At 40.9% G+C, this 26,441-nt stretch overlaps 1 protein-coding gene across 4 annotated transcripts in view; it reads right to left on the bottom strand.

The window, feature by feature from the left end:
- Positions 1–26,441, bottom strand: part of MYLK4 (myosin light chain kinase family member 4) — a 212,506-nt gene that overhangs the window by 31,567 nt on the left and 154,498 nt on the right. For all 4 annotated transcript variants that reach the window (XM_088471724.1, XM_088471725.1, XM_088471722.1 and 1 more), the window contains 3 exons: positions 23,575–23,680; positions 17,512–18,103; positions 12,356–12,705 (listed from right to left, as the gene is read on the bottom strand). In XM_088471724.1, the coding sequence (XP_088327850.1) occupies positions 12,356–12,705; positions 17,512–18,103; positions 23,575–23,680 (1,048 nt within the window). The remainder of the gene's footprint in view (positions 1–12,355; positions 12,706–17,511; positions 18,104–23,574; positions 23,681–26,441) is intronic.

Raw genomic sequence — 26,441 nt, forward strand, 5'->3', positions numbered from 1 at the left:
TCAGTCCCTGAAGCAGAGTAAAAGCTTCTATCATAAGGTCACAGTTGACCAAATCCTTTTATATATCTCGGAGCCTAGAGTCAATCTGCATAGCTGTAGTCAATTACTTTTCACCTGTAACAGGTGCTATTCATTCCACCGGTGCACCTTGCTGTTTAGTGTGCTGGTGAATTAGCAAATTAGTGTAATATTACTGTGGAGTTACAGAGCTGTGAGACAGGACAAAAGGTGCAACTGTCTGATCACAGGCGCTTAAGTAGATATACACGCCTTCAGTGACAGTGAGATCAATGGCTGGGGAGGCACACATGGAGATGGGTCTGAGTGCTGGGAGCCTGTCTCACCCCCTACTCACTGTAACTCTCCCCTCAGTACACAAGCTTCAGTGTCCATTAATACTCTTACCTGCATCACTGTGTCTTCTCTTGCTGCTGCTGACTGACCTCCAATCTCTAAACACTGCAGTGCATTTCCTCATCACATGATGCATCCAAGATGACCATCAGTGCTCAAGGCACACCCCAAATACTCAGAAGGATGCCTCAAATTTGCTCTCTTTCTGTGCAGCTAACTGCCTGTGGTGTGGCTCCGCCCCCAGCTCTGCAAGCAGTGTCTGACTATACAGAAGCGAGGCTGAGCTGTTGCTGCCTTATCTCTCGTCTCCTTGCAATACCAGGGAGCTCCAGAAAGCTGGTGAGTGTTAACTATAAAATGATTACAATAAACATAGAAGATGTTTATAAGTTATAAATATCTTCTTTGTATTAGTCTAACCATTTTTATATCAAATCTCAGGAGTATGACAGGGGAGGCTCTGCCTCCCCTGCCTACCCTGACTGCACGTTTCTGCACGGCTTACCACTAACCAGCTTGAGTCTATCTGGATGTCAATCACAGCAGTGTTTGAGAAGCACCTGGTCCGATGGCTTTTAGTTGATGCTTCCAAATGTTGCAACATGGAACCAGCTTGGATGGTAAGTATGTGGGGGGTATCTCCAGGTAATACTGTGGGTAGAATTAAGCTTCAATCCACCAATGGAATTCAAGTGTCAATTAAACAAAATAGGTCCCATATCACCTGAATTCGGGTATGTTAGAGAATATCAGTAAAAATTACTTCTGAAGTTCATATACTCATCAGTGTCTCACATCACTGTCACAGTGATATGAACATAGTAACAACTTCACATAATATAACATCATCAAAACAACATTAATTGCAATAATAATACTAATATTACACATTGGTGTCATTCAGGAGTGATTATAAAATGTTCGAGTGCAGGGAATGTAATCGTCAACATACTTCTCTCTAAAGATCTGTAAGCAGGACAGAGGGTAGCTTTGTGCCAGGACTGCTGCCTGGCAATGCAGAGACCCTGGTTCAATTCCAGCATAAAGTTATTTAATAATATCAATCATTTAACTTTTTGTATTATTAAATCTATTAAAGTTTAATATATTTGTTATTACAGGTTGAGTCTCCCATATCCAAATATTCCGAAATACGGAATATTCCGAATTACGGAATATTTTTTGCATGACTGATAATGTGAAACCTTTGCTTTCTGATGGTTCAATGTACACAAGCTTTTTCTAAAGCACAAAATCATTAAAATACAGTATACAATGACCTTCAGGCTGTGTGTATAAGGTGTATATGAAACATAAATGAATTTCATGTATGTACACAAACTTTTTTTGATGCTCAAAATTATAAAAAATATTGTATAAAATGACCTGCAGGCTGTGTGTATAAGGTGTATATAGAACATAAATGCATTCTGTGTTTAGTTTTGGGTCCTATACCCAAGAAATTTCATTATAGTATGCAAATAATCTAAAATACGTAATATTCCGTTATCCAAAATAACCCTGGTCCCAAGCATTTTGGATATGGGAGACTCAACCTGTATTATAGTTCTATCACAAACATGTTATTCGATGGTACTCCAACCACATATAGAGAATTTCCATTAAACCAATCTGCTAGGAAATGTATTTGAGATGAGAATAATGTATCACATTCTCTGTCTCCAAGTCTACAAACAAACTAGATAGTAACTCAATGGTAGAACTGACATCCAGCAACACAGAGACCTGGGTTTGATTCCAACAATGAGTAATTGGTTAATTTTAAATATTTTAAGTCAAGTTTTAATTCTATAGATAATTATTAACTATTTAGGCTAGCTTACTTGGTTTATCTGAATTAATATTTATATTCCCTTAAAGAGTAATCTCAGGCATACAGTTTAAAGAAATTCCAAAAGCCTATAAAAGACTACTAACAGGCTGATCTGTTAAAAAAAACATTGGGAAATGTGTTATAATGATAAAAATGACAATCTAGCATATCTATTTTATTCCTGAATTACAAACATAGACACAGACCACTAATATAAAACTATTAGAGGTGAATTTACTAAGATCTGTGTTTGGTCGAGATTGCAATTTCGAGTGTGTTTAGGCATTTTTTTCAATTCGCTAATTTATTAAAGACAAACTTAGGAGAGATTTCTCTATTTACACTGGAAAACTCGTGTGAGACTGCAAACTCGATTGAATACACCATCGACCAAACTTGAAACTGCTTTCAGTAAAAAAGATACAACTCGGGAGTTTACCAAGAATCGTGATTACAATCACTGGTGTAACTGTAGCAAACTCGTACCTAAATAGAAGTTTCAAATAGACCACCTCCTGAGCTGCGAGTTTGACAGAAACATACACAGGTCAGTGTGATTTGTGTATGTGTCTGCATGTAAAATACCTAAGGTGTTAATTTAAAAAAAATTGACATAGGGTCCCCCCCAAAAAGCATAAAAAGCCCTGGGCGCCACAGCCAGTTCTGGTTCCCAAAAATACAGGAAAAAAAGTGTAGTGTTTCCCCGTATTTTGGGAAGCAGCACTGGGGTGTTGAGCCAGTCCTGGTTTTAAAAATAGGGGGAAAGAAATTGTGTAGAGCTCCCCCTATTTTTAAAACCAGCACTGGGCTCAAATCTTGTCGGGGTATAATGCCACAGCCAGGGAACCCTTTCACCAAGCCTCCAGCTAAAGCATTATCACCCCAAGCCAGTCAGCCCAAGCTGGGGATCTCAGGGGAGGTGGGGAACCCCCAATAAAGGGGTCTCCCCTCTCCCAAGCACCCCAGGCATAAAGCTGGTAGCCCAGGGCTCTTCCCCGCAACCCTTGCCATTGGGTGCAGGGGTAATAATGTGGAAAATTGAATGAAACTATTGTTTTTTACAGTGGAACTACAGGTGTCAGCATGCCTTCCCTTTGGCACTTGTGGAACTACAAGTGCCAGTAGGCAACTGGCACCCATACCCCCACTGTACAAAAATAGTTAAAAAACCACAAGACACACACATCGTAGTAATTAAAATTTTAATACATACCTACCACACACATACTTACCTGTTGCCAGCTGTTCGGTCCGCTTCTCCGAGTAGAATTCCAATGAGTTACCTGTTAAAAAAAATCCTATACTCACCTAAGTCCTTGCGCTGGTCTCCGTAGCATCCACTGGTCTTGGCAAAAATAACAAACTGACACCCGGATCAGTTGATACTGTAGTGATGTATGTGTGACCACATACATCGCTACCCAGCTACTGACTGCACATCCCACGTGGAAACTTTCTGGAGCCGGACCCGCCAGCCCATCAGCAGCCACTAAATTTAGGCCAGATTTCAGCCCAGTGCTGGTGTTAAAAATAGGGGGAACCCTACTCAATTTTTTTCCCCCTATTTTTAAAACCAAGACTAGCTCAGCAGCCTAATATACGTGGGAAACCTACACATTTTTTCCCCCATATTTTTGGAACCAGGACTGGCTGAGGTGCTCGGGGCTGGTTATGCTCTTTGGGGGGGGGACCCTACATCATTTTTTTCACACTTAACCCTTTTTTTACATTAAAAACACACAAGCAACCTTCACAAATGTCAATGATTTGTGCAGGCTTCTTGCTCTGGAGTGTTTGGCTGCGGTCAGACACATGCAACTCGGGGGAGAAATCTCGAACAGATACACCACTTGAAATACAATCTCAGCTAAACACGCTTCTTGGTAAATTTAAGTGTTTTGGAAGCCTAAAATCACCTGATTTTCAGCAATGCAAATCGAGTTTCTAAACGGCAGAACTCAATCAGACACGAATCTTAGTAAATGTACCTCTAATACTCCACTTAAATGAATCGGTTACTAAAACCATTTAGTTCTATGCAGTCATTAAGCCCCTGGGGAAAGAGTGTCCTTAGTGTAAATATCCAGAAGGCCTCTCGTTTGCAGAGTATTGCATATCTATCTCCTTCTCTGCATGTGACAAGGATATATTCAATCCCCAGAACACTGAGGATACTGTAGTCACCCTTGCGCTCGCTCCATGCATGTATAGAGAGTGACTGTGAGTCATGACACCCTTTCTTATATTCCTCCTATGTTCTAGGAAATGGATGTTTAATCTGCAAGTGGTTCGCCCCACGTATTGGATACCACATACATAAGATATTGCATAAATCACATAAGAAAAGGAACAGTTTATACAAGTGTTCAATATTAAATTTCTGGTTCATTGTAAAGGAGTAAACATTTTTTTTTTTTACTCCAAATATATTGCCATGTGATACAATTCTTTTTCCCACATTTAAAGCAACCTTTAATTCTTTTTGGTATGCAAGTGTTATTGGATTTACCTGCTCCACTCTGACTTAATTCCAGATTGCTTGTGCTGAAAAAAACTGGGAGCCAATTTATTCTTGAGATTCTTAGGGGCTCTATTTATTAACATTATTTTTACTAAAATAAAGTGAAAAAGGGTGATTTCACACCCTTTTCACATTATTTTAGTTTCACCTAAATTAACTGAAGGGCAATTGGAGTAGAATTCGTAAACTTCTACTCCAAGCCCTAATTATCACATATTTTTAGTAAGCAGATCGTATTTCCCATAATTGTAATGGGAAATGTGATCTGCCTGAGATTTCCTAAAAATAAAATGTGAAAAAATACCGGGGGAAGCCCTGTGATAATAAGGCCACCTGGAGATGGCGTTATCCAAGGTCTCCACCGGTTCCCTGACTCCTGCTCTTTTCTAACAGGCAGAGCAGAGCCGGGCTCCATTGATCGACTGTGTGGTCTAAACAGACAACAAGTCATGACTTACCCGGTGATCGGTGCTCCGGTGATGTCCTCCGGGGCTCCGGTCAGCTGGTCTCCCGGCTCCTGCACTGTGACCCTGGTCAGCTGCTGCATAGAACAGCTGACCGAGTCACAGTGCAGGATGGGAGATCAGCTGACTAGAGCCCTGGAGGGTGGACATCACCAGAGCAGCGATGACCGGAGGTAGGTGAAATTAAGGGAGGGCTTGTGCGGGCGGGGAAGGGGGCAGATCATGGGGCGGGGTGTAGCGTTTTTTTCTGAAAAAATACAGTGATAAGGATGCGGAGGGGATTCGCAGGGATGGAGCTTTATCGCAAGCTCTGTAATAAATAAATCCCTATGATATTGCCTGAATTCGCAATGTGAATTCAGTCTGAAATATCACACTACAATCTGCATTCTAAATGCGGATTGTAGTAAATAGGGCCCTTAGTCTTTTTGAAGAACACTTTAGCAGTAGGTTCTAAGCATGATAATAAAACCTTATGTAATTTCAATAGGGAGAAGTTCTTGTACAAAATCATTTGAATTTTTATCCCAACATATATTATATTCCGTCACAGGATAGGGCTATCCATATCCCTTTTAGTGACATTTATCCTATCAGCTACCAGAAGGGTCTCTCTCTCTCTATTTGGTCGACCTCTGCTCTACACCTACTTAAAAGGCTCACAGGATAACCCTGGTCAATAAAGGCAAGAATCCATTCATCAGCTTGTTTATGATAACTAATGTCGTCTGAACAGTTTCTTCTGATTCTCAGATATTTCCCTTTCGGGATGTTATCTCTCCATTTAGTATGGTGGCAACTTGAATAATTCAAGTAATTGTTCGTGTCCACTTCCTTGTGATATGTACTGGTTTTGATACGTCCATCCTCAATGGAAAGGGCAACATCTAAGAAATTAATCTGTTTAGTGGTTGCGATACTAGTACATTTAAGGCCAAACGAATTAGAGTTAAGGGGTCACAGAGCTACCGTCTGTCCTGCTTACGAATCTCTACAGAGAAAGTATGTTGACGATTTCATTCCCTACACTTGAACATTTTATAATCACTCCTGAATGACACCAATGTGTATTATTAATATTATTGTTTTAAATAATTTGTTATGATAATTTTATATTATGTGAACTTGAAGTTGTTATTATGTTCATATCACTGTGACAGTGGTGTGAGACACAGATGAGTGTCTGAACTTCAGAAGTTATTTTTAATACTATTCTCCAACATACACAAATTCAGGTGATATGGGACCAATTTTGTTTAATTGACACATGAATCCCATTATTGGATTGGAGCTTAAAACTACCCACAGTATTACCTAGAGATACCCCCACTGATGAAACCGTCGTGCAGGAGAAGCAGCGAAACATGTAAGGGTTACATTACATCACCACCCAAGCTGATGCAACATTCAAAGCCTTAACTTAAAGCCATTGGACCGGGTGCTTCTCAAACACTGCTGTGATTGACATCCAGACGGACTCAAGACGGCTGTGATCAGCCAGTTGCACCTTTTGTCCTGTCTCACAGCTCTGCAACTCCACGGTTATATTACATGCTGCAGCATTCTATTCACTCACGGACTAATTTGCTAATTCACCAGCACCCTAAGCAGCTAAGTGCATAGGTGGAATGAATAGCAATAATTGACTACAACTATGCAGATTGGTTCTAGGCTCCAAGCTATATAAAAGGATTTGGTCGACTGTGGCCTTATGATAGAAGCTTTTACTCTGCTCTAGGGACTGAGATATCTACACCGTGAGTGCGATCTTTTTTTTAATATTGGTTTTGGACACCTACTGCAGAGGTGATTCCCTTATGCTTTCATACGACCAACTAACGTTTATATTTTTTATATGTTAGATTTTTGATTGAGACACTGTGTTCTCTCAGCAGCATGGTGATTATTGTATATATCATTTTATCTTGTGTATGATCTTTTGATTTTTATGTATTAATATATATTTCTTATACTATGGGGCATATTCAATTGTGTGCGAGAGTTTCAAAAAACCCGCACCTGCAAGGTTTTTCCTGCAGGTGCGGGTTTTTTGCTATTCTATTAGGTGCGTGGTTTTTTAAAAAACACGCACCGGGAGGTTTTCTTTCACGCACCTCCTGAGCAAGCGTGATTTTTCCTAAAATCGATGATTTAAGGACAAATCACCGGGACTTGCTCTGACACCCCCACGGCACCCCCCCTGAGGACTAATTAAGCAATTGGAAGTATCCAATTAGCTTAATTAGTCCTTAATTACTCACCTTCCTCAGCGCTGTCTTCTGCATCTTCTTCTAAATCCAGCGTCGTGAGCTGGCTCTTCTGCAGCAGGGCAAGTATGTCAGTGTGTGTGGTGTTTGTAAGTGTGTATGAGTGAGTGAGTGAGTGTGTGTGTGTGTGCATGAGTGTGTGTGTGTGTGTGTGTGTGTGACCCCCGGTGCGGTGTGTGTGTGTGTCCCGGAATGGACGCTGGGAGAACTACATCTCCCAGCAGCCCTCGCTCCTCCCATCAGCCCCCGAGACTCCTAGCAGCCCCCTCACCAGTAAGAAGAGAGAGGGGAAGCCACTGGGAGCTGTGGAGACCCAGGCAGGTAAGTGACTTTTTTTTAATTTACGCGGTGCAGGGTTTTCATTGATGAAAACCCCGCATCCACTGTTTTTTTAATTGAATCCCATGGGTAACAGCAGCGCGCATACCCACAGGAATCCGAAATTGGCCCCGAGGGGCACAAGGTTTTAGCCTCGCTAAACCTCGCACCCAATTGAATATACCCCAATATGTTTAGTGGTATTTGTTTGGTCTGTCGTTATTTCAATATATATACAGGTTTTCTCTATAATCAGGACCTCTTAAGATCATTAATACCAGACCAGTCATGTTTTCTATTGGTGGGGTTTATAGGTGGAAAATTTTCTAGGAAAAGCTTACATGAAGCAAATTTTTAAGGTTATGTTATTATTCTTTATTGCGCCTAATTTATATGTTATAGAAATGTAATATCTTTTGTAAGTGTGTTATAAAAGAAATATATATTGCCATTGACCTTGAATTTGACTTAAACCTGCTGTAGATACAACTTTATCAAACACACAGAGCAGCATGCAGGTGTGTTGCATCAAGGATAAACATCTCTACCAAGTCGATAAAAGAGTAAAACCAGAAATATTACGTATTTGGTAAAAGTTGCAATATTGCATGTACAGGTCAGTAAAGTGAAATTGTTGTTAAACTCCTCGTGCTCAATTCAATTAGTTCCGAAGTGGGCAACTTGCTATTGCAACATCGTAGAAACTGCAATTTGCCCCCCTTGCTGCCCGATCTCACCCCAGATTCGAACATTTTTGTATGCAGACCCACAAAAATCTTCAAGTCCGGCAGTACCGTAAGTTGCATACAGCTGCATTTACTTGTTGCTAATTAGATTGAGGCCTTTAGATCTCAAGTTTAGCACTACTATTAGAAATCAAATGTACAAGCCATTTTCTTAGGAAAGTTTAAATTATTTCTCAGCATATCATTATACCCTAGCTGGAATACCCAGCAGTGCCCAAGTTGAAGAATAGGCCTCGATGTACATCTGCAACCTTCATTTTTTATTTTGCAGACCAATATTGGGGACCATGGCATATGAAAATGTGCTTGGAGGAAATGAGTAACTGTCAGTGCAGGTGCAGTGTGACAGTTGATTCTCCGACTCACTGCACTTCCGTTGGAGCTCTGCCTGCCCCCCACTGGAACATATCAGCCTATGTCTTCAGATCAGTACAGTTTTGGGTGCTGGAAGACACCCTGAGCGAACTTGCTTAAACAAAAATTTCAAATCAGAGACTCCATGACCTTCTTGGTGGGCACCATGTAGACTTCCATGGCCCTGACGAACTTCAAACATTGCCAAAAACCTAATCCTGGTCAAATTTCACCACCATGCCACATTTGGTGGAGCTAGGTACACATTTCTGGCTGTGCATAAAGGACACATAGAGAGACACACACACACTTTCTCTGTTATTATCTAGATTAATAACAATTTACACGTCACGTTTACCTACATGCGTGGTAATCCTCAATGCAGAAGCGGATATAGTGGAGAAAGTGTGTGTGTGTGTGTGTGTGTGTGTGTGTGTGTGTGTGTGTGGAAGAGGGGGGGCGGGGTGGTTGGGTTGTTATCATCCGTGCTCCCTTTATAAAATTTTGGAGTGGTCTTCATTATGCTTGACAATTACAAAATGTAAAATTTTGTCTACCTGGGTAAGGGTTGAGGAGGAAACTCTAATAACAAATATTATTATTATTATTATTATTATTATTTATTTATTTTTTTTTGTTAAATCTTCCAACTTCTTAATTCAAGAGAACATTTTCAGACTTTGGAATTTCTAGAAGTAAATTTCTAGAACAAAGCTAGTCATGGTCCTGATCTATAGCAGTCACCTATTTTTTTACACCTGAATGTGCTCACCAATTAATCCAAGTAGTCAGGGCTGGTGCATGGTTTCCAGGCGCCCTAGGCAACATTTCACCAACCGCCCCTGCTCCCTCCAATTCATAATATGCCATGTATCAGTCTCCCCAGTTAAAAAATATGCCACACAGCAGTGTTCCAAATTCATAATATACTATATAGAATATTGCACACAGCAGAGCACCAAAATCATAATGTACCTCATAACACTACTGCAAATTCATAATATGCCACACAGCTGTGGCATAAATTCATTATATGCCACTCAGCCATGAATTATGCCATTCATTTTTTTTTGTGTGGACTCAGCGGCGCCCTCCAGTGGCCGGTGCCTAAAGCTGCCTAATGGTAGCACCGGCCCTGCAAGTAGTAGAAGTTTATTCTGATTTTAGAATCGCACAGCCCGGAATGGGGTACAGTGTTGAAGCAATAGTAAGGGCTAGTAGCAATCCAGTATAATGATTAAGTCTAGGAAATAGGTCAAGGCACTTGTTGGTGTCAGCGACTATGTCTAAAGACGTAGTTCCACTGGCACCAGCAGCCATGGTCCCTCAGACATTCTACGCCTGCCATAGGCAGGTGCAGTGTCGTATGTTTCGGCAAATAGCACCCAGATCCTTTGTACGCATATCGGCGGATTTTCACTGCAGGAGGGGCAAGAAATTAATAATATGGCTCCTGCCAAATCCCTGGATCCTTGCTGATAGCCTGGACCTGTTAATGCTGGCACTTGCTCTCATAATAGAACTTAACATTTATTGTTGTTGACAAAGGAATCAATTTACTAAGGGTCGATTTTTGGTTTTTGGTTGTTTTTCTGTTGGTTTTGTAAACTTGTTACTAAAAAACCAATGGCGAAATGACCAAAAATCCGACTTTAGAACATTTAGAACAACCATCAATATTTTTAAATAGACGAGTATAGGAGCTGCAGATTTAATAATGGTTGTTTTGCAAACCACCAGAAAACAACCCTAAAATGGCAGGTAAATTTCAGTGAAGCCGTGCACAGATCATTATGATCTTTGCAGGCTTTGCTAATGTAAAATATTAATCATTTAGAGCATGGGAGCTTCAAGGTCTGACCAATCAGAGCGTCCCCAATATTTGAGGGTGCCCTTTCACTTGCGCCAGAGCTCTGTAAAGAGCAAGTTGTGAGTTTTTTTCGTTTTGCCACATGGATGGATCTTCAGATGGCGTTGCCAAATAGCACATTCAGCACTGAGAGGGATCCAGCGCCTCAGAAATGTTTGTGGAAGGCGAACCGACCCCTTGCCCCCCCTGTTCTGACGCCTGTGCTCTTCACATACAAATATGGTTTGTCACATGAAACACGTCTGGTTGTGCATGGTGATAGCAATACGTATACAGTAGCTATTCGGTCAACTAGATTTTTTACCACCAAAACAAGGGATTCATTTTCGCACATGCACCAATGAAGTACAGGCCAAGTATCTATCCAACACCTCCAAGAATACGTACTAATCAGGTTGTTGTATAGTTGTAAAAAAGCTTTTAGGCTATAAAACAATCTCAGACCACTTTCCTATATGTATACCCTCCGTAAAAGTTTATTTAACTATCTCTTATGGTAGCACAAAATCTTGTTACTGCCTATGGGTACAGACTGAGCCCCTTTCCTCTGCCTATTCTGCATTCAGCAAGGATGTGATTATCCACCTAGAAATTCCCCCATGAACACCGCAGCCTCGGCACACTGAGCCATGTGATTAATCATATAATCAGACACAGTTATGCAAGAATTAATACAAGTAAATGAATCAATTTAATGCTCCAATCTCTACTTCTTTAGCATGTCACTATCATGTCACACGTATTTTGTATGGACAACCTGTTGCCACCAGCCTGGCTTTATGGCACACCAATGTGTAGTGGCAATATATCCTACGTGCATGTAATCAAACATGGTTATATAGGCAATACATTAAACATAAAGATATTTTCTCATAATGTGTTGTACAGTATATTATTAGGTGAAAACTTGCACTATACATTAATGGGCACCAAACTAGGTAACAACATTTATTTCTGTGTGGCTGTCCAGATGTATTGCTTTTATATTTTCTTTGAGTCCTTTATCTTATAATAACTCAGATGAGCAAAGGCAAAACAGCTACATATGGACTATAGAAAAAAAAATCACCAGAAATCTCTACTAGTGGTTCTGAGGACAGATTCTCACCAAACAAGGAAATCCTGCACTGAAGAGTTATCTGTTGGCTACATACATACCACTGTAAGCAATAGCATTGCGGTACCAACACCACTTTCTTGTAAAATCCCCTTTACTTATTATAGCACAAATTTACCATATATACTATATATGTGTGTATGGAATTTGTTAAGGATGATGTTTAGTTAACAGATATTTTGTGTATGTTAGAACCATATATTTATAACAGTTTCCATATAGCAGGGCCAAGGCTGTTATAAGGACTCTATATGAAACATTATAATTTGGGAATCAGCACTTAAGTAATTACTTGCTAATCAGCACTCAGGATTTAATGAGAGCTGTATGTGTGAGTTTTAAAGCCCTGCTATGTGGACATAGACATTGGCAGCTGGCAGAGCAAATCAAGACAAGCTGCGCATTAGCAACTACTGCGAGATTAATGATACCCTGCATTTCTACATTGGTTTGATGGTTAGGAATCTGTATTTATCATACTCATGTTCTGGGTTGAACATGGTTTCTTACCAAGGATCAACAATTCTGTTTCTTCCTTTAAGCTTAATAGTTCTTTACTTTCTTCTACACAATTGCTTGCCTGTGCTTCCTTGTTATTTATAAAGTCAGTTGTTGTTGCTTCAGAGTCCTGGTAGGTGGTGCTCTCCTCTGTGTCTTTGTCATCTAGTCTGCTCTTCTTACTGTCTTTCTTAATGTGATCCTGGTCAGTGACTCGTCTCTTACTGTAACAGCCCTTTTCACAATGGCAGATTTCACCATTTTGTGAGCATTCATCTAAAGTATTTTCTTCTTCTTCATCATCATCATCATCATTATCTTCTTCTGTGGATAATGTTTGTACATCCTCTTCATTGTCCTCACTAAAATATACACTTATTACACTTTTATACATTTCTTATACACTCATTAACATAATAATTCAGCACATTGTGAAGAATTTCAGCCCTTTAATATAGGTTTATTAAGTAAAGTGTTTCTATGCCAAGTCAGATCATTGAAATAATAGATAATGCCCCCAAAATCACTCCAAATCACAGCAAACAAACCTCATAAAGCTATATATTACTGTGTGTGACTCCAGTCCACATTACAAAAAAATATATGGTGCTTTGGGCAAATAATTGGAAAAGGGAAGCTCTTTGAAGCATTATTGCAATGTGACAGCAAGGTGTTATAATTAAGGGATGGTAATAGAATATTTGCCAACATTAAAAAAAAAAAAAAAAAAATGGCTGTGTGGCTGTAAATCCTCATCAGCCAGGGATTTGTACCCACTCTCCCCCTCTCAGCACCCTTGGTTAAGTCAGTATTGGAAAGTAGGGACATCTCCCCACTTGTTGAAATCCCTACCCATTTGAGTAGAATCCCCAAAAAACTCAATCTTTCACCGCTCATTCTCAAAATATCACCTCTTGAGTACGTCTATCAAACCACCGTCTGATACTGCTCACTGCGTGTTCTGCCAGCTCCAGTCCCAATCCCCCGTGTCCCACTAGCTCATATTGTCTCAGCATTACCCTGTCTATCTAGACCACGCCTGGCCAACCTGTGGCTCTCCAGCTGCTATGAAACTACAAGTCCCAGCATGCCCTGCCATTGTTTTAGCATTCCCTAATTGCAAAACTGTGGTAGGGTATGCTGGGACTTGTAGTTTCACAACAGCTGGAGAGCCACAGGTTGGCCAGGCCTGGTCTATACTGTAAGTTCTTATGAGCAAGGCCTTTATATCACATCTGCATCTCCTTCATAACTATGTTCTGTATTTGTTTTCTATTTGAGTGTGCGCGATTATATTTTGTATGATTTGTAACTTTGGCTGTCAAAAATGTGCAGATACAAATCCCTAAAACTTGGGATTTAGAGGTAGTTGGCAACTATAGGTTACATCAGACCAGTGCTTTTGTACTAAAAAGGGAATTGTAGCAAACTAGCAAATAGTGAAGCAATGGGCAAGAGAAGTTGCGCATAGCAATCAATTAGCTTCTCTCTAGCATTTATCAAGTGCATTCTACATTCTATAAAATGATAATTTAGAAGCTGATTGTTTGATATGGCCAACTTCTCCACTCTCTCACTAATTGCTCACAATTATTGATCCCTGTATCTGCATAACCCCTTTACACACCAGGTATCCTTAGTAAAGTGCAGCACTGACCGAAATAGCGGAAGATCATGCATGCACAATTTGCTGGTGCTTTGCTCTGACCTGCGAGTAACAGTACTGTTTATGTAAACAGCAAATCTATGCAATCACTGGGATCAATCATCCCAGAGCCAGCACTATTTCCAGCGAGCGTGTAAAAGCTGATTTTATCTTTGGCTAAAAGACTTCTGGAAAGTCCATAACAGTCCTTGGAAGCTATGGGTCATTTGTGGGGGAGGGATTTGTTTATGTTTAATTTTATTTAGTGCAAAATTGCTGGAAGTCCAACAGTAATTGTGCATAATTTTATCTTGAAAAAATAAACAGTGCCTTTGAACACTGGAGTGAATGCTAACAAATTTAGGATTATAATGTATTATTACTTTTTGTGCTGTAAATTGTCATATTTTTTATTTGTACAAACAATAGACATTAGGGTGATGCTGTATGAATAATTTAAATGGTAATATAAAAAAATTTGGTTTATAACAGATGCCACCTGTGCACATTAACAGGTATATTTACTAGTTTTTAAAAATGGAGATGTTGCCCATAACACCATAGCAACCAATCAGATTCTACTTAGCATTTAACTAGCATCATCCATTTGTGGGTGGTGACAGGGGCAGTGGAGATGCGAACGCAGGCGTGCCTGAGCATCCCAGTGCAAATTTAAAAATATCTGCTTCCACTTTTTAATATGGATTTTTACTTTTTGTAAGCAATTCATGTTAAACATTTTAGCATAGCTTTTACACAATTTAGCACACCTAATGTTTATAATTAATATATATATTTTTAGATTTTAGAAATATTCCTTAACCATGTTTTACCATGTTTTGTTCCCTGCACAGCTTTCTGACCATGGGCATCATGACCATTTTACTGCAGGATCCATATGACTTGTCACACTTGTGATTGACTTTAAACATGTTAGCACTTTGTCAGAGGAATATTGCAATGAAGGTATAGCATTCTTATAATGAGGCAAAGCCTCTGAGGACTGAGCTAGATGGGCCCTGACCACAGCAGGGATCATACTGTGAGTCCAGCTCTGTTAGTACAGTTTAGTATACAGGTGGGTTATTGTAAGTGTATCATATTGACTATTCAGTTGGCGGCATCTAAGGTTGAGACCAGTACCAGTGCCTATTCACAAATAGATCGGCACATTTGCTATTTATATTTTGTCTACATTTGTCTATATTTTGTTTATTTTTGTTTATATTTGTTTACTTTTCCTTCTGATCATTTTGACATATTGCAGCATTGTCCATTGTGTTTATTTGTTTGTTTATTCTGTTGGTGTATAACCAATGGTTTACAGGCACCATATTATATTGCATTACAATTGTAGTGACTATTATTGTGAAACTTTTATCAGTAAAAGCAACATTTGTTTCTTAGTTGGTACCCTCTCATCATTTTGGGTTCTACTACTTTAGAATATATTTAGATTGTACAGAGTTCAGGAAATAGGTTGTGCGCAGCATCTGGTCCCCACGTTTCTCTGGGTTATTGTAAGGGTTTAGTGATTGGTCATGAGACTGGGAGGTAGATGTGTCCGTGGGAAGTGGGAGGAGTGGAAGTGAGCAGTGCACACCCAGCATCACCTAATGCAAGGCCTAGTTCAGGTGTGGCATTGAGGGCTTTGACATGGGAAAGGGCAAGTGGCCCAAAAGTCAATCTGCTAACTAGGAGACAGGTAAAGATCAGGCTTGGAAAGCAGACAATGTCAAAGGAGGCCAGAGTTTTCAGGTGGTTGAATAGAAGTGGTTTGTGGAACCAGCAGACAAGAACCCAGGGCGGTAAGGTCTCAATGGCTGATAATAGCACTTCAATTTCACAGAAAAAGTTGACAATGTGGGTACCCAAAAGGGGAGTTAGAATGATTATGTATGTATACACGTTGTCAGTTCTTTCCTTTCACAGGCAAAGCTGCCTTCAGCTATTCGTAATCTAGATGTGACTGACCTACCTGCTGGGAGTAAAGGGAGCATACTGGTAAACAGTGGTAGTGGAGGATAGACTGTGGCAGCTTTGAATGATAGCTGCCTGGGATCCCCTTCAGCTAGAGCAAATTATGGCACAGGTGAGAGTCACCAGCTCTCATCAGGAAACAGATAAGTTAAGGAATTCTTTTTTGTCATTACACAACATGGTGTAGTATATGACAATAACACTAAAACAGGTATATATGGGACATCAGTACTGAGAAACAAGTTACTATATCTGAAAATGTTACAGGCATTCAGGAGATGATGGAGCCATCAGGAGGAGATGATGGAGCCACCTCTTTAAAAAAGATACAGGGGTCTATGTACTAAGGGGAGAAAAGGGGTAAAAATGCTAGAGGCAGAGAAAATCCCTGTACATTCCGCTTCTCAGTATGTACTAAAGGGATTTTCTCTGCCTGTAGCCTGCCAGCGCTAAGTGCAGGCTACAATATCACACTGAACCTTTGGCACTTAGCGCTGCCATAAACACCTATGGCAGCGCTAAGCGTCCCAGGTATTACTAAGAGGAGATGTCACTTACCGTCTGCTGACTTCTCCAGCGCTGATATCGCCTACTGTAGCTGCCGTTATCTGCTTCTCCTCACTGGAGAAGCAGAACTTCAGCTGTGTCAGGTTGGCCGTTTTTAAATAAAGTTTGTTTAAAAAAAAAAGTCACTGCTGCTGCTGCTGGACGAAGCCTGGAGATGGTGAGTCACACACAGAGCTCTCAGGGGAAGGGAGTGTCAGCTGTTACCGCCGAGGGGGTGACTTAACGTTCCGCCTCCTCGGCCGGTCTATTTTTAGTAACTGCTGCGTTAGCCAGCTCCTGCTTCGCAGCGGTAGCAGGCGAAGCAGGAGTGGCATTAACGCAGCGTCTTAGTACATAGACCCCACAGTTTCTTAGTTGATGTATCTCAATAACTGCTTTATACTGTATGTCATGGTACATATTCATTGTAGAGAGAGAAACAGATTTGCCATCCTGAGCTGCAGCTGTTTATTGAATAGTAGGAAGCATGGCGTTCAATGTCTATAATGCACTAAAATAAAGTGCACAGTGATGGCCACTTGATTGGGAAAGAGTAGACAATGAGGTAATATGAGGGCAGCTCCTCTGCAGTGACAGGAGCCGGGGGCTGCAGTGTGACATTCTCCTGCAGCACCTGGCTCCTGTCATAGAAGAGGAGCCGACAGTGCTGTCAGCCCAGTCTTCGGGAGCAGCCCAGCATCTCCGGTGATGCACCTATTTATTGTTTGTAGGGGTTAATGTATTTCAGTTCTTTTTCCCCAAAACTATGTAATGGAAATGGCAATGCCATTAACAACGGTGTGTGTTTTATTTTTCTGTTTCACTGTGTGATTTGATTTGTTAAAAAAGAAGAGATATTGTTTATTGTGATATAAAATAATATACTTCCTGCTATACAATGCTGCTGAAATAATATACTAATGTACATTTGCAATTGTTATTTATAAAAGCAAAATGAAAGGTTTAGCATATCAATAATACTGCTGTTATATCTTACCTTTCTGTTACAGGTGTCCCGGTTGTTTCCGTGTCATCATAAGCTGAGCACGGCGTCAGGTGACCAGATGTGTCAGTGCCGCTGACCGGAGATTCTGATACTGTTGGCTTTGAGGAATCTTCCACAGCATTAATTTCTTCACTAATTGTAATATTATGGATGCTGTCATCCTCCTCTTGTTCATCAGGAGCTTCATGTTTACACTCACTATTTTCATATCTTTGTATGTCTGATATATCTTCCGTCACTAAAATGATAAGTTCTTCTTCTTCTTTATCCTCCTGAATGTTGTCCAAGCTTTCCCATGTGTCCTCAGCTTTGTCACTCACCTCTGGTAATGCCGGGCCAAGGTCTTCATTTACAGACGTTGGTTGCCTATCTTCTTCTACAGAAAAAATGATGGGACTACTCACTGGAACGTGAGGTTTGCTTTGTGCGTTTGGTATATCTATTGATATAAAGTTCTCTTCATACTTTAATTCTGTAGATTTGTTGTCAACCAATATAACAGATGCCTTTTCTGTATTTTCTTTATTGAGTTTTTGGACCTTTTCTTTATATTTGCGGGACTGGATCTTTTGGACAGATCGCTCTAAAAGCAATGACAGGACAGCAAGCGTATAATGGCTGGTTTGATTAGTATGTTTTTATTGCTTAGGCCCAAAGCCTTATATACTTGTTGCCAGTAGCAGTAGCAATACAAAAACAACACGTAAAGCACCATCACCAAGCTAAATAAGCCAATTCAGCAATTGAAGAAATAAAATATTGTTATTTTTTATATTAAAATGTATTTTACACACCTGTAAAATTAGACAATTGGTTAAACAGAAAATTTTATATAGCAAAAAGTAACAACTGAAATATTCCATAACTCTGGTAGAGGAAACTTAACGTATGTTTTACTGTGGCTCAAAAAGAGGTCAGTGTAACTCGAAGCAATTCAGAAACTATAACGTTATTGTATAGTTATATTCCCTTGTTTTTCATTGTTCTTCTAATTGCCAATATGAAATCCATCTTGTGACACTGACACAAAAAAATTGCATTTGGTCACGTGACCCTGCCAGTGCAGTTTTGTGAGTGTTAATACAGGTTGTGTCTCCCAAATCGAAAATGCTTGGGACCAGGGGTATTTTGGACAACGGATTATTCCGTAATTTGGAATATTTGCATATCATAATGAAATATCTTGGGAATGGGACCCAAATATACACACAGAATGCATGTATGTGTTATATACACCTTATACACACAGCCTGCAGGTAATTTTATGCAATATTTTCAATAATGGCTTGTGGCTCAAGCAAAGTTTGTGTACAGAAATGAAATTCATTTATGTTATACACACAGCCTGAAGGTAATATTATACAAAATTTTAATAATTTGTGCCTTAGACAAAGTTTGTGTACATTGAACCATCAAAAATCAAAGATTTCATTATCTCAGTCATGCCAAAATAATTCTGTATTTATGAATATTCCGTATTCTGTATATGGGAGACTCAACCTGTAACATAATTTGATCTTTCGAAAAAAAACACACATTTGTAAAGAGCTGTGTAAAAATACCAGATATCTAAATAAATACCAACAAATGTGAGCTTTTCCTCATAGTTGTACTGATTTGTGGACTATCATTCAATACTCTATCTGTCTAACAACCATGCATGCTAATAGTATTAATGTGTATATTAGTAGAATCATAAAATGTTACTGACATGGCAGAAGTGCCCTAGCCCATGTAGTCTCTTAATTTCAGACATTAATGGGTTTTTTTCAGTATAGATATACAGTCAGGTCCATAAATATTGGGACATTGACAGAATTTTCAGATTTTTGCCTCTATTCACCACCACAATGGTTTTGAAATGAAACAAACAAGATGTGCTTTAACTGCAGACTTTCAGATTTAATTTGAGGGTAATTGCATCCAAATCGGGTGAATGGTGTAGGAATTACAACAGTTTCAATATGTGCCTCCCACTTTTTAAGGGACCAAAAGTAATGGGACTATCAACTCAAAAGCTATTTCATGGACAGGTGTGAGCTATTCCCTCGTTATTTCATTATCAATTAAGCAGGTAAAAGGTCTGGAGTTGATTCTAGGTGTGACATTTGCATTTGGAATCAGTTGCTGTCAACTCTCAATATGAGATCCAAAGAGCTGTCACTATCAGTGAAGCAAGCCATCATTAGGCTGAAAAATCAAAACAAACCCATCAGAGAGATAGCAAAACATTAGGTGTGGCCAAATCAACTGTTTGGAACATTCTTAAAAAGAAAGAATGCACCGGAGAGCTCAGCAACACCAAAAGACCCGGAAGATGACGGAAAACAACTGTGGTGGATGACAAAAGAATTATTTCCCTGGTGAAGAAAAACCCCTTCACAACAGTTGGCCAAATCAAGAACACTCTCCAGGAGGTAGATGTATATGTGTCAAAGTCAACAATCAAGAGAAGACTTCACAAGAGTGAATATAGAGGGTTCACCACAAGATGTAAACCATTGGTGAGCCACAAAAACAGGAAGACCAGATTAGAGTTTGCCAAACAACATCTAAAAAAGCCATTACAGTTCTGGAACAACATCCTATGGACAGATGAGACAAAGATCAACTTGTACCAGAGTGATGGGAAGAGAAGAGAAGGAAAGGAACTGCTCATGATCCACAACATACCACCTCATCAGTGAAGCATGGTGGTGGTAGTGTCATGGCGTGGGCATGTATGGCTGCCAATGGAACTGGTTCCCTTGTATTTATTGATGATGTGACTGCTGACAAAAGCAGCAGAATGAATTCTGAAGTGTTTCGGGCAATATTATATGCTCATATTCAGTCAAATACTTCAGAACTCATTGGACGGCGCTTCACAGTGCAGATGGACAATGACCCGAAGCATACTGCATAAGCAACCAAGGAGTTTTTTAAGGCTAAAAAGTGGAATGTTATGCAATGGCCAAGTCAATCCCCTGACCTGAATCCGATTGAGCATGCATTTCACTTGATGAAGACAAAACTGAAGGGAAAATGCCCCAAGAATAAGCAGGAACTGAAGACATTTGCAGTAGAGGCCTGGCAGAGCATCACCAGGGATGAAACCCAGTGTCTGGTGATGTCTATGCGTTCCAGACTTCAGGCTGTAATTGCCTGCAAAGGATTTGCAACAAAGTATTAAAAAGTGAAACTTAGATTTAGGATTGTTTAGTTTGTCCCATTACTTTTGGCCCCTTAAAAAGTGGGAGGCACATATAGAAACCGTTGTAATTCCTACACCGTTCACCTGATTTGGATGTAATTACCCTCAAATTAAATCTGAAAGTCTGCAGTTAAATCACATCTTGTTTGTTTCATTTCAAAGCCATTGTGGTGGTGAATAGAGGCCACAATATGAAAATTCTGTCAATGTCCCAATATTTATGCACCTGACTGTATGTATATCCCAGTTGTGGGATGTTTGTTACAAGTATTTTCTGAAATTGGCTTAACACTAAGGGTCTCAGGCATTCAGCACCATTTTTTAGGGTGGCGGAGAGTGGGGCAGTTCTCGTGAGCATGGCAGCTTCCTTTAGCCACTTAACTGACAATTTATTTTCCCCAAAATCGCTCTGAAATTGTTGGGTTTTTTTTATGATTGAATTAGGTCAAGAACATCTTTTTAAAACTTACCCAACGCGATTTTATAAATAAAAATATATTTTTAAACACTGTATACCATATAAATAGCAATTTATATGATATACTGTAGTGATGACCATTTTCAGCTGTACTATTGATAGCTGATTGGTTCAATCATCGATAGAAACCATTGATTGTTTGAGACCGCAGCCACCAATGTTTCCTTAACGTTGGTTGAGGCTGCCGTCGACGGAGCAGCAATGCTGACCGTCAGCGATGGCAAAACCACTTGCCATAGACTATCGATGGTTTGCCAACCATCGATGGTCGTAGGCCATTTCTAGTATACCATCCCTAATCAGCGGCATGTATTGAGGGGCTGATTCAGTGGGTGCAATGCTGAATGCAGATTCACAATTATCGGGAATCTGCGCGTGCGCAGGACCCATCCTGCGAGTATGCAGAATGGGTCCTGTGTAGTCGCACGCAGTCCTTTCTATGCCTCTGCCTAATTGATAGGCAGAGCCATGTAAGGGGCGGTTCAGGGGCAACTGGTGTGTCTGCCCTGTTTTCCGGGAGTGGCAAGGCTAGGGACTCAGCTAGGGATGCAGTTTCATGGCCTCGCAAACCAACCACTCAGCTTACTCAGCTGGCCGGCGGCCCAATGCCGTCCACCATCGCGACCATCAACCACCGATGGTCGCGATGGTGATCCCAACCTGTGGCCAACCCGCAATGAAAAAACTGCAAAGCTACCTGCGTGTAAATATAAATATATATATATATATATACACACGAGTGAGAGAGGGAATTGTACAATACACTGTCCAGCAGTGATCGGGATAGAGGGATATGGATGCCATCGGCAGCAGCCGGGCACAAACCAGAGAAGTCACGCTGGGAGGAGGTGGGGTTGGGAGGAGAAATCACGCTGGGAGTAGGTGGGTCGGGAGAGGCCATCCTGGGCGGAGGTGGGCTGGGCACAAACCAGCAGCCGCCCGGAGGAGGCGGGCCGAGCACAAACCATCAGCCGCTACGCTGGGAGGAGGGGGGAGGTGGGCCGGGCTACAAGCACAAAGCAGCAATGAAGCCCCGCCGGGAGGAGGAGGTGGAGGGTGGGCCGGCACGGGGACGCAGCCGCCGCGCCGAGAGGAAGGGGTGGACAATGGACACAGAAGCTGGGACCCTCACCAGGAGTAAATAATGCAGCGCTGGCAGCCCGGGGTGAACAGCAGGAGCCACAGCTACCAGGAGCCGTGGCTTGTGCTCACAGCAAATGCAAGGAAGGAGTGTCACGCAGGCTGCATGATCACTGCTAGCCATAGTGATCGGGATACACTAGCGCCTGCAGCCACGCTGGGAGGGAGTGCCGCCGGGTGCCCGATCACTGTGGCCAGCAGTGATCAGGACACACAGGAGGTGCAGAAGGATCAGCAGGTCCCTTTGATGCGACCATGCCAGGCAAGTGGTTCTATCTGGATTTCTGGATCACATGCACTGCTTCTAAAATTGCAAGGGGGAAACTTCATTTCCTCTGTGAGCAGTAATGCTAATCTCTACAAATGCAGACTGTTTTGCAAGTATTGGAGGGGCAATGCCCCATGGGGTTGGTTAATAATATCCACGAGGGCTCTATTAGCACAGGGGGATTGGGGTGGAGGGGCACTGTCTCTTTAAAGTCCTTTGAACATGGGGAGAGATGTAAAATAGTTTTAAAAGCACATGGGTCACTGAGGTAGAAGGGTGGAGCCATGCAAAAATGGGGACCTATTTAACTGGGGTTGGGGTTATACAACTGGGGATCTATTACCACTAGAGGGGTCTATTGTCAATAGAGATTGGGAGGAAATTTTACAATGGGTGCCAATCGATAAGGGTAGGAATGCAAAACCTCTAGGCATATTTGTTTTAAATAAATAAAATATTTAATTTAAAAAAATATATGTTTTTAACTTAATTATATTTTATAAAATATGAACAATTTTTGAGGGTTATTTGGTAGCATACCTTAACATTTTTATCTTATCTGTCCTTCAAATGGAATTGACATGGAAAATAAGTACAGCATGCTGGGAAAACAATTAGCAAACTCTCGCAAAGCAAGTTTCCATATCCATGATAGTTAATGGCATATAATTAGGTGCCTGCAGAAATCTGTATTCATTCACATAGGTCCATCACTCCAGTGGATATATTTACTAAAGTGTGGAATATAGAAGTGGAGTCTTTAACTATCATCTTCTAGAAGCTGCTAGATAAATGTAGAATCTGATTGGTTGCTATGGGCAACAACTCCACTTCTAAAAATCTGCACCTAAGTAAATATACCCCCAGGTCGGCTGACCATTTTAGTGATCAACATTACACAAATAAACACAAAATCTGTAAATTTCACTTACAACATTTCCTTTTAATTAAAATAAAATGAGTTACATTGTGTACCTGTATCTGGCGGCTTCTTTTTCTTGATAGACTTTGTTCCCTTCAAACTCAAGGACACATTTTTCTTCTTCTCACTCTTCTCACTTGTGATTTGATCACTGATGATCTGTGAACATGAAATATGACACGTTAATGCAGGGATATTGAGAAAAGGAATTGAAAGACTATCAAAAATAAAAAATGTAATAAACTGAAGTAACAAATTGGTTAGTCTAAGCAGACATAACATTTGTAGACATTAGTGCCTGACATTTGGGCATTACAGTACAGTATGTGTATGTTACTATGTACAGTAGCTGACTGCAAGCTACCATCCTTGATTATAATTTATAAGCCATGTTGGACTATAAAAGGCTTAAGTATCTTTAGCAAGGCCGTAACAGGGCTTAAATTTGCCATGTGCCAAACCTGCCCCTCATGTATTCATTATGCTGCGCGGAGGGAGCGGGGCCAACAGCATCGGTAAGTGCAGCGCTGACTTGGAGCATCCTGAGGACGTTATAGATCAGCTGCACACACTGCAGGGTGCCTGTCTGGAGCATCTAAAGGATGCTCTGACGGCACTGCAGTACTGATCCTGGCTGCAGAGTGCTGTTCCATGCACTCTGCTAGACAGACGCAAGGGCCACAGGGCGGGGACAGTGCTGCCTACAGTGCCCTGCACTCTGTACAGCAGCACCGTTCGCACACCCCTAGTTACGCCCTGATCTTTAGTAATGATAAGCTTTTACATATTTTTTTATTAATAGGTAATTTATGACATTTTTATTTCAGCTTATCCTGAAATTTGTTACTGCTATATGTCTGAATATCAAGTGATAGTTTTGAATTTTTTTTGGTACATTGTTTTTTCAAATACAGCAGAACAACAGTTGTCAGTGTCCAGAGTGGTAGCAATCGAACAGGCAAGTAAACAGGATAGTACACCAGTGATGTGCGGTCAGGTGAGGCAGAGCCTTTACTGTCATACTTTATTTATTACCAGTTATTTATATAGCGCACACATATTCCGCAGCGCTTTACAGAGAATATCTTACCATTCACATCTGTCCCTGCCCCAGTGGAGCTTACAATGTATAATCCCTATCACATGCTCACACACATACACACTTCAGTATACTCCAGAGTTCGACTATAAAAATTATAAGAAAAATGTAAAGAAAATATATAAATATCTTCTTTGTGTTATTCTAATCATTTTTATAGTAAAAACTTTGGAGTAAAACGTGTGTGGCAGGTGAGGCACTGCCTCCCCTGTCTACCATTTCTGCACATCACTGATCAAAGCACACCAAATTTCCAGCACAATAATGCTGCACCTTTAATACGCGCACGCAGGGGGGGTTTCCAAGCACCTAAAAAACCCCCCCTGCACGCCACTCCATTGCAGCGCAGCTTAATTTTTTTTTTTTTTTAAAGAACCTGACAGATGCTGGCTGAGCTGGCTGTAGGGGGAGCTGCAGCTGTAGCATGCAGCTCTTCCCGGGCAGTTCCCATGGTGCCCTGGCATTGTGGAAGGCTGAGAGATCGGAGCCTGCTGGGTGAGTCAGTGACCGGCGTTCTCTCCCAGACACGCACCACAGGTAGGTGTAATGTATTACATGAGGGGGGAGCCGGAGGGGGCGGAGAGGTGTAATTAGCCATGCCAGCGCTTGTGTCAGTATGTATTTCAGTGAGTGTGTGCCTGCTTTGTCAGTGTGTATGTGTCTAAGGTTTGTCAGTCTGTGTGTGTGGTATAGGCTTTGTCAGTATGTGTGTCTAACGTTTGTCAGTCTGTGTGTGTGTGTATAGGCTTTGTCAGTGCGTGTGTCTAGGGTTTGTCAGTCTGTGTGTGTATGTATAGGCTTTGTCAGTGTGTGTGTGTCTAGCATTGTCAGTGTGTGTCTATGTCATTGTGTGTGTGTCAGCCTGTGTGTATAGACTTTTAAGTGAAGTGTGTGTGTCTTTGTCAGTGTGTGTGTGTGTCTAGGCTTTGTCAGTGAGTGTGTATGTGTGTGTCTGTGTGTATAGGCTTTGTCACTGCAGTTTGTGTGTCTGTCAGTGTGTGTGTACTGTATATAGGCTTTGTCAGTGTGTGTGTATGGGCTTTGCCAGTGCAGTGTGTATGTCTGTGTCAATGTGTGTGTGTGTGTGTGTGTAGGCTTTATCAGTGGGTGTGTCGGCTTTGTCAGTGTGTGGGTGTGTAGGCTTTATTAGTGTGTGTGTGTCTGTGTGTGTATATATCCCTGTGTATGTTGCAGTGCCACCTTTTTATTTCTTGGAGGAGCAGAAAAGCTCCACATAAATATAGACAAGTAGACGGCACTCCAAATAAAAAAGTTCAACAGCCGGGGTGCAGATCCTAAAAACTAAGCAGACCGCACAGTCTTGAACATACAATCAGATACAGGCAGCACTAGTCCTCGGGTACCCAATAATCCAAGCTTGTTAATCCATTATTGTGCAACGTTTCAGATGCAATTATTACATATTTCATCACAGTAATGGATTAACAAGCTTGGATTATTGAGTACCCGGGGACTAGTGCTGCCTGTATCTGGTGCGATTGTTTGACATTGGTTTTGTACCCAAGTATTGGAAACCCCCCTTTCAAAATCCTGCGTTTGCCACTGCCTTTGTATAATGCCCACAGGAACCCTCGGGTTTATATATGTATCTGTAAATCTGGCTCTGATACTAGCCAGTGTCTCCCTAGCCCCATTTACCTCAGCATCCACAAATCAGTTGGGTGAGGAACAGAAGCAATTGTAGGTAATTAAGTCAATCACATATGATATTAATGCTTACTTATGTTATGACCAAAGAAAAATATCTGAAAAGCCTTGCAAAAGGGACCTTTGGGGATGCAGTATTGTAAATGAATGATC

This window comes from Taudactylus pleione, unplaced genomic scaffold (genome assembly GCF_031769625.1).
Source record: "Taudactylus pleione unplaced genomic scaffold, aTauple2 ptg000116l, whole genome shotgun sequence".
Lineage (NCBI taxonomy): Eukaryota > Metazoa > Chordata > Amphibia > Anura > Myobatrachidae > Taudactylus > Taudactylus pleione.